The sequence below is a fragment of the Penicillium brevicompactum genome (genome assembly GCF_028827555.1).
Source record: "Penicillium brevicompactum strain IBT 35665 chromosome Unknown utg000004l_segment0_segment0, whole genome shotgun sequence".
NCBI lineage: Eukaryota > Fungi > Ascomycota > Eurotiomycetes > Eurotiales > Aspergillaceae > Penicillium > Penicillium brevicompactum.
The window spans coordinates 147,679-160,774 of record NW_026623207.1 but is presented as its reverse complement, the minus strand read 5'-3'; the positions used below and the strand labels follow the sequence as shown (position 1 = coordinate 160,774).

Here is a 13,096-nt window from a genome sequence, read left to right as displayed (position 1 = left end):
GTCAGTGCTACCAACAAGATCCATCCCGCTAAGCAGTGGTATGGTATGGTCGCGTAATAATTACAGGAGGCTCCACATTATGTTTCCGTAAAAGTACCAAAATTACATATGTACTTGTGTTCAAATTGATGTGGATCAAACCCAGCTATGGTAGAACCCGGTCATTGAGTGGTAATGCCTAATTGGTAGGTGATTCAACTCCCTAGTTCCTTGCTACTTGGGGTCTTCTCTTTCACATCCCTTTTCAATCCATTTGGCATGTCTCGGATTCAGATATCGGCCCATTAATTCTGACTATTCTGCCAGAAAGTCCGTCTGCTCTGTTTTCTTCCTTGGTCGACTCTCTTCAGTAGTCCCTCGAATAGAACTGACATAGACAGGGCCCAAGAATCCATTCCGCGGACGGAGAAAAAGAATTTGAAATGCCTGCGAGCCATAATTCCAACATGGATCCGCGGCGTTTATGTTCAGCGTGCAAAAGGGTTCCTTCGGCATGTCTTTGTCTAATGACTAGTGGGACCAGGATGCACATTTCCGAAAGTCAAGTTAAAACCACCTTGACCGACCCAGAGAGCATTGAAATCTGGAGCCAGATACCCAACGAGATTCTTGAACAGCAATATATCTCTGACCGAGAGCAAAATCACTCAGCAGCTTACCACCCGAAGATCCGTCCATCGCCCCAGATTCCCACTCTACCCCATTCACCACCCAGAGTGCTATTCGATGCGTGAGTAAAGTCGTGCCACACTTCAAATATCTCACCTGACCAAATGGCAGGAGTAGTTCTTCGTCAGAAGGCCTTCGAACGCCTGATATGTGGGTTCAGAGCTCGGCATACTATATGCAATCAGCACGCACCCTCGGGTCCGAGGACCAGGCTCCAACTGGGCGATTGGAAGAACCAACCTCCACACAGGCCATAAATGGCTATTCATCCTTGAACTTTACGTCGGCTGCCTCAGATAATTTTTCTGTGCTCCCTCATGACCCCAGGGGGGATTTTTCCACTCAATTTTCGTCAGACGCAATTGCGAATCGCTATCACCACCACAACTACGATATTGATCTCAATCACCAACTCCACCGTACGCCGGCCCCTTTGAAGTGGAATGAAGAGCGCCAAGCTGCCAGCGCACAACTCAAATGCTGGGATCATGGGTGTAACGGGAAGATTTTCTCTAATTTTAGCAATCTTCTCCGTCATCAACGTGAAAAAAGGGCATATACCCCAATGCTGTGTGCACTTCATGTCAAAGAAGATTTACTCGGACGACAGCCCTCAAAGCTCACAGAAAAAACACGAACTGCGTGAATCTGTAAGCAAATTCAAAGCGGGGATAGAGAAAGAGAAACTCCGTTGCTTGTTACTTCGGATACTTCATCCTGAGGCTAGCTAGTTGTCACATTAAACCACAATGTGCTCTGAGTGCAACCTCTACACGCAGTGCAGAGGGCGTTGTTGCCGCTGATGAGCCATCAAAGCGGTTGATTGATACTATATTCTTTTTGTGGTATTCTTATAGTGTAAATTCAGTTGAACTTTAGTCCAACCCGGCACCAACATTGTCATCAGGCAACCACCACCCCCTATATTATCTTGGCTGCCCAATTTGTAGCCGAGAGATAGATCAAATCTAGGTCTGCTATCCGGAGATGTAATTTCTAGATTCTCAATCTCCCACCTGCTCCCGCGTCACGTTGATGTTGATTCCGATGGTGCTTTTCCCCTCAAAGCCTCTGTTGTGCCACCTAGTCTTGCACAACCAATTTGAGAATGCCACAATATCGTCATTCTTTCGGTTGATGTACGATCTTTCGGGATTTTCGACGTCTTGGGTAATCTGAAGCGTTCCTTTACCACATAAGTGACCGCTCGAAAGCCGTTGAATTTTTGTCGCGGGTTGGGTGAAGGAAAGGTCTGGAGCGAAATCTATAATTAAATTTCCAGCAGCCTTCTAGTTGTTATTATTCCGAATATTGCTATTGTGTCCATGAAAGTGGAGAGACTAACCCATTTTCAATATCCTCGTGGTCGAAACTCCTGGCAGCCAGCGAAACTTAGTCAATGTGGTTCAATCTGGTGAAGTTTGAGAAGTATAGTAATCGGGCATGGTTGTAGAGCTGCGAGGCCTGATGCTGGTAATAACGGAAATGCTGCCCTGATCAATGGGCCGAGATTCACCGGTGGCAAATAAACATTGGATAATTACTGCACTGTTTTCGGGGCTCTGATGTGACATGTAAGAACACGTGCATACGTCATCCGTATCTTGTCGCAAGCCAATTCGTGCCAGGTCTGCAGTCCGAGCAGGTCTGATCACCATGAACTAGCCTTCTGGGGGGTTTTCCTTTGGCTCCCGTAAAGCCTAGTATCTTCAGGTAAAAAGACAAGGGTAAGGAAACAAAACACGAATGCCAGAAAACAAGTCCACATGATGCGCTACTTTGAAAGTCAAGAATTGTTTGTGATGTATGCCAAACATGAGAATCTTCAGAGTTTGACAAGCTGCGTATGTATCTCGCATTCACGAACCTCGCCATCGAATGAAGCGTGAAAAACCATTATGACAAAACCCGCAGCAAAATCGCAATCTATTGCCTAGAGTTATGTGATGGGCAATCACAATACCATTTCCAGCCTCTTGGATGCTAGTGTGTGCCCGGTTTCCACTCTGGTTTTAGTGATCGTGGTAATACTATAGCTAGGTAAACACTGAAGGTGAGAAACGGATGGAACACAATTGAGTCACCAATAATCGGTGAGGTCTCTATCAACCCTGACTTGCATGACGGACTGTATGAGAATGGAGACCGAGGAGTCATCGATATGCACATGCTCCTGGGAACCGCATAGACAACTGGTATTGATAGGTCAATGATGATAGTCATCATGATTTTAAGGGCAAATGTAAAGAACGAGAGGAAGTGGAGCTTTGCTTGAATCTTGTTCCTGGGAACAAGACGCACGGGACATCAAATAAACAGATTTATTGACTGAAACCGCTTCTGAAGATGATCTCGCATTTATAGTCCGCCATTTTCCGTCGATTCTCAAATTCTTGCGGTTTCCAAAACTGAAGGCTTTGCACCTCCCTACAACGGCTTCTCATTTGATGAACCGTACCTTTTTTTCTTCTCTGGATACTAATTTGGCTCTGATATTATCATGTCGATGGGGCTTTATAACACCGCAGATTCAAATTGCAGCAATAACATGCCGATGTTGACTGCCGAGTTTCTCCCATCAGAGACCGACACACGAGTGGGATCCTCTCCATCATTTCCTGTGTCCCCCTATGAGCCGACCCAACACTTTGAAAATTCCTACTTGGGCATCAACCCTTTGAGTCAAGAGGAGAGCTATGTCGATGGGGCGATACTAGCTCCTTGCATGCAGGATTGAACCGCACTTCAGACCCAACATAGCGGTTCAGTATTATCGACCGGTATGCAATACAGCTGGCTTGAACTTGAAGATCATGTATTTTGTGGTATGAAATGAATTTCTGGAGAAAGGTTCAATTGCTAACACTTCTACGCATCAATAGAGCCAACTGGCGTCACCAAAGATATGACATTCAATGGTATCCATGCTAGACTCGGTGTTTCCCAAATAGGCTCCTTTGATCCAACTTATACAGTGCCTCCTGATCCCTTTCTGTCTTTGCACCTCTCGGTGATCTAGCGCTAGCTACTGGATGCTCATCTGTTTGCCAAAATCCATTTCTTCCAATGAATTTGAACACCCTGAAGTAACCTCAAATTGAGCCGACTTCAAACACTGACACGGCCGTGACTCAAATTGAAATCGCGAATGATATGAGCTGCTCCTTCTACGATTGGAAAACTCCAGAGTCCTACAATGGTACCATGAGCCCACCGAGCCTGGCGCAGTATAATTCAACAGCAGATATATGACTGCCTATTCTTTCATACCGTTGCCCTTTTGCTCCCCTCTTGACTTCCCATATGGAGAGTTCTCCTCGAGCTCAGCTTTCCCTTACGAGTCCTCAGCAGATCTGGAGTTATCAAATAACTCATATGATCTAAATTCAACAGGAGATACTTCCTATACACTTCCCACTGACACGACGCCATCCAACGACCTTGGGGTACTCCAGCAGACCGGTACAGGTCCGGTGTTGATTCAAGACCAGACTACAGATGAAAAGAGCGTATCAAGCCCAGGTAACGGTTCATTGTGTGCACCCAATACTCTTGAATGCTCATGCAACTGTTGTGTGGACGACTTGAAAACATATTCATCGGGCGATGCGCGCAAGTCAGACGCATATATACATACACCGAGGGAGTCAGATCTGACATTCTCCAATGATACTCTATGCAATGACCAAACTGGCCCCTACAAATGCGATTTCACGAGTCCAGTCACCGGGGAGACCTGCAGTATCATCTTCTCCCGGGTATATGATTACAGTCGTCACAAAGACACAATTCTTCTGGACTCTGAGAGAGATTTCAAGTGCCATATGTGTTCCAAAAAGACGTGTAAGAGCAAGAGCGGGTTGTCAAAGCATATCCGAAAGATGCATAACGAGCAGCCTGTGCGTCACAGATATCTGCAATCTAACAAAGCTCAATGCAATAGATAATAATCAAGAAGCATGGAGGGTTAGGCTTGGTTGTTTAGGGCTGTGCTGCTCCGGATAGAAACAGCGGAAAGATAGCTGCCGTTGATCTAAATTTATAGTGGCGTGCCTTTGTCAACCCACTTCGATCTTTGCGCTGGGGTGTTTGAAAGATTTTTCTTCGCTTAGGGTAAGATGTTTCCTGGCAAGAGGATCTACTCCCGGGGGATGTTGCATCGTCCCCGATCCAAGCTTGCGAATATTGAACCAATAAGAAATTAACAAAACTTGAAATTCAAGTATTTATGAATAGCTTCCACTTGTGAGGTATAGTATTCCTTCCCCTCCCCCGCTGCGCCGATAGAGTTCCCAAGCGGGCATCGTGGCGGGTATGTCGGCATTCCTACGTTACGTCTCGGGGGGCATGCAGTGGTCGCTCAGGCTAGACTGCCACTGGGTTCTATACTTGTTGAGCCCCCTGCTGTTCCTGCTCCATATGGATCTTTGCGCTTGCTATGCCGAGCTACCGTTTGGTTTATGCCGAGCACAACCATTTTCTTGGGGGTCTTCAAACCTCCAACACACCACAGTACAGATCGTCGACTCTATATGGAGACACTTAGACCCGCTTGCCGTAGCAATCCTGCCTGTGACCCGACCCGTGCCGCTGTGGCCCACCCCAGCCGATCGGAATTCAGCCGCAGCCAGTGGGCGACATGCCTTGGTCTAATTAAAAGGAACACGCTCAATGTACTTATAGAGCCTGAGTCGATTCTGAATAACCATAGCAGACAAGCAAAATATCAGGACAGCCATTCTTTTCAGGCGCTTGACTTTTCTTCGAGACCCCAAATGATGTGCCAAAAATCACTCACGAAAGGACCGCCTTCTGCTAAAATTTCTCGGAAACATTCATTCTCGCCAATCTGACCAAGAACAGAAACAACATAACGCGTTACAAGATTCCTCAAGCCATTAATTTTTTCACCGTGATTTGGTGGTGCTTCAATGTAGACTAATCGAACAAGCTCAATGATACCATTCAAACTCGTCTCATAAAGTTTGAAGTTTTTCAACGTTTGATACAACTTGGAGAGTACAAGCTGGCACAATGATTCTATGCAATATGTGTCAGCCAGCACATATAGTCGAGCTTGTTCGAGAAGCACTGGGGTGAAGTCTTCCCAGGATCCGGTATTTTCGGGTGGCATGAAGGTGTCGTTCACGTCAGGATTTTGCGGATTGGGAACGACTAGGCTCCGCTCAAATGCATCGCGTAATTGGCCCGTCCACACGCTTCTCTCTTTATATGGAATTTCCCGATCGTTGCAGGCGTCTTCGGATGGGGGTGCCTCTGGCTCAGCCTCTTCGGGTTCCGGCTCTGGTTCAGGCTCAGGTTCATATGCAGGCTCAGGTGCAGGCTCTATCGAATTATCGTTCCAGAAGCCTGCACGGCTCTTTTTGCGTTTCCTCTTCTCCTTTGGCTTCTCTGTGACCTTGGTGGAAGGGGATTTTCCATCGATCAGGCGAAACTTCGGGGGTGTGTAATTTCGAAAGTATGCAAATTCACATAACCGAGCAAACGTGTCTTCATCGACATATGGCCAGTCAACATGTCTTGTTTTTGTCTCGATCATTCCGCCGTTTATCAGAGCATTTAGGGGCTGTGAGAGCCCTGCCAAAGCAAAAGAATGCACGGTAACCTCCTTCTTATTGTCACCAACAGTAAATGTGAACAAGGGGGAAGAAAGACATCTAAAAATATTAGACCGAGACAGTTCAATATTGCCGTAGATCTCCCAACCCACCTCCCAAAAGAGCCCTCCATCTGGAATGGTGATTGTCAGAGTAGCAGATCGAAAGAGGCCGATGATCGTGCTAGCGAGATGATAGAATGTTGCAAGGCAGTTTGTGCCTAAATTTATACCAAAACCCAAGCGTTACGGGCACCTTCGCACTGCGATGTGTCTCATTTTGATTGGTAGAAGTAAGAAGGTGTATAGCGCCCAAGGGTCAGATGCAAGGATTCATGCCTGATTCAGCCTTAATAAGCCTGATTTCACACCGCTTTTTCCACCGCTCCATATCAAGTATTGTACACCGTTGACAACGTTTGGGGACAGTGAAGCTATTCATACCAGCTGAAATGCTCAATTCCTACAGATCCAGGTATCAAGTCTATGCCTTCACTTGCCAACTTGCCAACTTGCTAAGTAATATTTCCAAGCTTCCTGATGATGTACTTGTTTACGTAAAAAAATTTAAAAGCCATTCAATTAACCCTCTTTTAAACAGTGACAGCTGCAGCAACGAGGTTAGCAGGGATTTAGCGACTTAGCGACATAAGCTTTAATCTAAGATCGGGCCCGAGAGTTGACGGAAGCAAGACGGAGAGGAGAGTAGGGAATCTGAGAAGAAAGGGAGGAAGGTGTAATTGTAATTCCGGTATCAAGTGTTCTGCCACACTAAAACCAGGCATTCTCAGGCATCAGCCCCTGCATCTGACCCTCGGGCGCTATACACCTTCGTATAGAGGAGACAAATCGATTGTTTATCTGCATTAATCTCAAATCTCAAAAATAGCAAAATGAAGAATACATTAGGTCAAAAAGATTCTTTCAGACTTATACATTCTCGTAGGATTGTCTCAGGATTTACAGCACGGTAGCTTAGAGACTCTAAGGGAAATTGTGATAAAGGAGAGGTGAAAGATCCTACCTAGAAATTCGGAGGGGCTTGTTAACATGCGTCAAAGCTGCTTGAAAGTGATCGGACTCTTATTGTAAGCGCCCTCATAACTAGACTTGCCTGCGGTTAATTGTTCGAATGTGATCAGTGATGCATTAGTCTGCTGATCAAGACCCGTACGAGCGCCAATCACATTGGGGGCGATGAAACGACGCAGATGGAAGATGATTGAGCTGGTCTTGCGTTAAAGACCATATCCCTCCTGGATGGAGAGTTCCCTCAGCAAGTATCAGACAATCGATCGGTGGAGAATTCAAACGGCTAATGATACACACTGCTTTCGGGGGCAGCCGCTGAGGCTGAGGCTGTCAGCATCACGTGTATTGACAATTCATTGAATCTAAGGAGTAGATGATCATGTGACGCGACCTGATAATATATTTCGATAACCAGAAATACGCTAGAGTAAGTACGTGTCAGGATGAGGAATTGATGTACTGATTAGTACTGAACATGTCCAATAGAATCAGGTGATTGATTGTAGGTCTTAAAGATCAAATGAACGATCTCAGGGGTCTATAAAAATAAGCTCCAGCGTGTTACAACGCCGTACTTCTGAATATGCCCGGAATACCGTACAGATACTAGGGGGAATTGTGTCGGAACGTGGTCGTTACAGTACGGACTAGTACGGGCATAGCCAATTGAGTACTTGAAAGTGTGTTTTCTATCTATGGAAAGTGCAGAATAGATAGGGGATGAGCTCAGTAAGGTCCTTGCGAGCCTTACGATCATCAGGCAGAGGGGGTGCTGAATATTCCTCGGGCGCACTAGTAACACTGCCACCCTCTTTTGTTGAACAGATCTCGTTCACCTTGAAGACTCTAAAAATGCCTCCGACGACTCAGACCACTCCCGTCGCCCGTTGAGGCCAGTGTGACTCTGCAGTTCTCTCCCCCCTGTTGCCGCATTGCGAATTGTTGTAATTCAGAGGTATAAAATGAGTTGTTATTTCAGAGGAATACATGAGCCTATATATACAACAATTAGCCAAGTTGATTTCCAATCAACTTGGTCGTCTGTATAGACACCTCGGAGCTAATTCGGACGGTGCGGCTTGGTTCCTGATCTGCACCAGCCTCATATCACAGCATTCCCCCTCAGGATCGTTTTGCTGGCAAGGCGATACTGGATTAACGCTGTGCAGGCAAGCCTCAGTAAAACCACCCAAAACCCTTCGTGGGAAAATAAAGTGGAAAGTGCGCCTGCGCTGTCTGTCAATTTTGTTGCCTCTGAGTCTCCAACACTTCGATTCCTATAAGACCACAGAACATGGCAAAAGTCGCATGTCCCAACGGCTTGGTGAGACCGTCAGCGGCCTGTTCCTCAGTAGGAACACACTGAAGACCAATTTCGCCAGCTTTCAGCACTGCTCGCTGATAATGGAATTTCACGTTGAAATGTTTGGTCCGTTTGTGGAACTCGGGATTGCGTGAGAGGGCAATGGCGGACTGGCTGTCAGTCGTGATGTCGGTGACTGGAGACCGATACAGTTGCGTTTCGGCCGGGAAGGTGCGGGGCTATTGCAAATGCAGAATGGCATTGTATTGCCCGATGTATTCGGCATGAGTTGTAGACGTGGCTACTTCGCCCTGTCTCTTGGACGACCAGGAGACTGGTACGCCTGCAAGTTGGAACATATAGCCAGACGTGGAGTATGCCCCATCAGTGACTACGGAGCCACCGCAGTCGGCATCTGTGTATCTGATCAACTGACTACTGCGGTATGTAATGCGATGGCATTGCGTGGCTTTGACATAGCGAAGCAATCGCTGCAGGGTGACCTGGTGGTGCGATTGTGGCTGAGACGTGAAGCGACCCAACGTGCCAAGCGCAAACGCAATATCTGGCCGCATTCCGATCATCAGATACATCAATGAATCGATGGCGGTTGCAAATCGTGCTTTTGTTCCCTCGTCCGGAAGTTTTTCGTCTGGACGGCGATTCAAGACTTTCTTGGGATTCATAGGGGTAAATTTCGTCTGACAGGTTTCCATGCCAAAGCCGGAGAGAACCTTTTTGATGTACTGGTGTTGGTGGATGGAAACGGCTCCGTCGGCATGGTAGTCTAATTGGATCCCGAGGAATGAACGCGGAGTTCCAAGGCCGTTCCATCGGAACTCTTTTCCAGTGCTCGTTGCACTTAATTTATCTCGTGCGAGGTCGATGCAGCAACGAGAAAGTCATCGACGTAGACGCAGATCACGCAATTGGGTTTATAGAACACGCAGTTGTCTGATCGTGCCATGGTGAAGCCAAGAGCGGCCAGAACACGGTGGGCGCATTGATACCAGATCTGTGGGGACTGCTTGAGTCCATACAAAGAAAGACGAAGCCGGCAAACATATCCCGGCTCTTTGAAGCCTTCAGGCAACTCCATGTAAGAATTCAGTGACCGCATCAAATTGGTGAAGCTTCCATTATCGTGACACGGCGCTGGCGATGATGCAGCGGACCAAGTCCATCCGTGACACCGGGCAAATGTTTCATGGTAGTCGATGCCGTGCTTCTGCCGGTAGCCTTTGATGACCAGTCGCGCTTTGCGCGTTCCGTTGGCTTTGGTCTCAAAGACCCATTTGCAGCCAATCACATGATCTCCGGCGGGTACGTCTGTTCGCAGAAACTCTTCCCATGTTGCGTGTTCGAGAAGAGACGCATATTGTTTCTGGAAGGCTGCCCACCATTCCAGTTTATCCGGGCACGACACGGCCTCGTGGAAAGTCGACGGATCGACCGTGCGCGCAGATGCGGTATTCAGTGCGACTGCAGTGTACACCTTGCCAAGTGATTCCAGTAAGCGCCGTGAGGGTCTTCTTCTGTGGCCATAGATGGAATAGTCGAGGTCCTGTGTGGACTCTGCTTCCTGTTCGAGTGAATTGACCGGTGGAAGTATTTCCACATGCTGAGATGGCGTTTTCAGTCGTTCAGCCAAGTCCGGAGGCGATGCTGGTGGCGTAGGCAGTGCGCTAGATGGAGGTGGCACTACTGGTGAAAGACAGGCGATGGAGGAGCATTGTCCGGGAGGTGGTTGCCCATTTCCCCCTCGATGAGTGGCGCCACTGGGGTGCTCTTATCGTACTCGACATCATGGGAAAAAACTGTCTTGTCTGAATGAATTTGATACAGCTTGTACTGGTTCAGTCCACAGTAACCTAGCAATCGGCACTCGGAGGATCTGGGTCCGATTTTTGCTCGATGCTCTTTCGGGATCAACACCCATGCGCGGGAGCCAATCCGTCGCAGATGCAGCAGCGAGGGCGGCTTCCCGTAAATGATTACGTACGGGGTCTTCTTCTGCAAAACCAATGCTGGCGCGCGCAACTTCAGATAGACCACCATGTCCACAAGGCCCGGCGTGAAATTCGGCCTATCCTAGGCGACCTCTACGCGCCTTGTTGATTCCTTTCGGCTGGGGAATCGGAAATTGTCCCGACCCCACACCAGCCAACCAGATTCGTATCCTAAATTTTTAGTAAAGCACACTATCGCTACTAGCCCCGAACTAATTCCCACTGTGCAACGAACCGTAACCATATTGGTCACTAACAGAACCTCAGAAATAGCACCCCTGGCGAGATTGGTCGCTGTTTTCTGGGGGCCGTTCTTGGATTCGCGATTATTTGTAATACACGGGAGATTATATTAATAGTTGAGAACTTGCTGCCCTGCCCACATGCTTCACCCTCTGATCATATTCCATTCTTGCGAGATGTGCCGCCTTCTCGATCTCCCTCCCGAGATTCTCGTATGGGTATTTGAGTCGCTTGATAACATAGACGACGCCTTACATCTTGCCCGATGTTGCAAATATACCTTTTCTGTTTTTGATGCGACCAGCGTCCGATTGAGAATTTTTAGGTCCATCATCGTGAGAACATCACTTCTGTTAAACACGCATTGTTGATTGTCTGACAATGAACTAGTTATATGCTTCTCAACACCAGCATGATCTTGAACTCAATCGAGCTGTCCATATGCATGGCCATTTTTCATCTGAGTTTTACAGCACACCATCAATTCCAGAAAATGCCGCCCGTCGCAGATGGCATCTTCATATACTGGAACCTCTGGAATGCGACAGGGATGTACCAGATGAGGTTGTTTGGGACATAGTGTGCCGATGGCATGGAATGCGTCTTCTTTTTGCTCTTTACCTGGATAAAACCGTAAATGAAGCCTATGTGAATTCGACTTTCTCATATACGTCCGGAGTGAATAGACCGGATACAACGGAGGCATCGGCTAGTGAAGGGAATATGCCGAAGCCGTCTCGAGATCCTGGTTCATGCGCGAATGGAACGATTCCAGAAGACAGAAAAGGCGGCTATGAACGATTCTACAAGGCTTTGACAGCGCAATGGGTGGCCAATGAAAAGCTCTGGAGAGTCAGAAGTCAGGTTTGGCCGAATGCCCAAGAATTTGACGACGCATTTGACTCTACCTTGAGACAGTGGACAAATAACCCGGCCAGGCCCATCAAAGAGAAATTAGATATCGTTGAGATAGTCGACTTCATATGGGGGTTTGCTGGACGAAAAACTTTCCATGTCGCTGATATCCACTCTTGGCTGGAAGGTGAAGACGATCTGGTCAGAGACCAATATATCGACCAGAACGAAAGTGAAGTTGGGGATTGGGGCTTCTTTGTACGAAGCGTTATCCAATTCCTGAGGCCTCCGCAAATTATCCAATTGGTTCTTTCCTCTTGGTATCCATCGAGTTGGAACTACGATCGATCGGGATTTCTTCGACATCTAGGGTTTTTTGACACCTGGGACGGTGTACTCGTGAATAATCAAGACTCTCCAATGTCCGACAACTGGGTTCCCTTGGACATAGTGGACGATGATGTGGGGAATTCCTTTGCGCACATGGACAATGCTAAGGAGGTTGGGAGGAAATGGGAGAAGTATAGGGAAGTTCTGTGGCCAAAGGAGAGAAAGGGAAAGTTGTTTCTTCAAACTATGGCCGAGCGAGAGATTTTGCGTAAAATTTCGGATAGCTCTGAGTTTGATGAGGCAGAAACCACACCGGAAACACAATCTTCTTCCGTTTGCTCACCTTAAGGATATTCCTTAAAATATATCATTGCCGCATGGGAAAATTTCAATCTCACTCTACCACGTCTCTTTCAAAAATGATAGGATTTGTTTGTCCCTTCAAGACGAAGCCGTGTTTCTTCCGCCCTTTTATTGAAGCCCTCAGTTATCCTTTCAGCGCCGAGCTGCATTTATAGCATGCCTTATGGAGCGAAGTTCATTCTTCGTCCACTAATAGGATTGCATACTTCCACAATTCGACGCGACTTTGACGTCGTGCTATAAAACGTGTCTCGGCAGAGGCTGGCAGCAACCACCGAGGGCGCTTTCTCAATTGCAGTATCCCATAAAATAATGGTACCATTCGTGCTAAGAATGTATAGATGTCCAGAATCTTCCGGCCACATCTTGTTGATATGAGTTTGCGCATTCAGAGACATTCTACCGTTCACTTGAAGTTCTTGTGCGATTTCGTATCTCGTATACAGCCACATGTGCACGATGATGCAGCGACCATCACCCAACGTAGTCTTGACCTAGGGCAACGAGGTCAACATTTACAATCTCGCCGCATCTAATGGTCCATGTTTGAAACAATACTGAAGCCACGACTGAGAGGTACTCCCATGGTATAGCATTGTCCACTGGGACTGATCAGAAGGCTTCGACGCCTTCTGTAGGTAAGTGGTGGAGAATTTGGGCCGGAGGTGCAAAGCG

General features: G+C 47.3%; 3 protein-coding genes across 3 annotated transcripts; 2 read left to right on the top strand and 1 right to left on the bottom strand.

Annotated features, from left to right (window-relative positions):
• Positions 1-524: 524 nt before the first annotated feature.
• On the top strand, positions 525-1,315 carry N7506_005616 (uncharacterized protein; the record flags this gene model as incomplete). The annotated part of the gene is made up of 2 exons (XM_056954909.1): positions 525-730; positions 781-1,315. 2 exons carry the CDS (start codon positions 525-527, stop codon positions 1,313-1,315), a joined length of 741 nt encoding a protein of 246 aa, XP_056811886.1.
• A 4,098-nt stretch (positions 1,316-5,413) lies between these two features.
• N7506_005615 (uncharacterized protein) lies at positions 5,414-6,229 on the bottom strand (the record flags this gene model as incomplete). The annotated part of the gene is made up of 1 exon (XM_056954908.1): positions 5,414-6,229. The coding sequence occupies one exon, from the start codon at positions 6,227-6,229 to the stop codon at positions 5,414-5,416; it is 816 nt and encodes a 271-aa protein (XP_056811885.1).
• A 5,367-nt stretch (positions 6,230-11,596) lies between these two features.
• N7506_005614 (uncharacterized protein) lies at positions 11,597-12,406 on the top strand (the record flags this gene model as incomplete). Its single annotated transcript, XM_056954907.1, has 1 exon — positions 11,597-12,406. The coding sequence occupies one exon, from the start codon at positions 11,597-11,599 to the stop codon at positions 12,404-12,406; it is 810 nt and encodes a 269-aa protein (XP_056811884.1).
• Between the last annotated feature and the right edge of the window lie 690 nt (positions 12,407-13,096).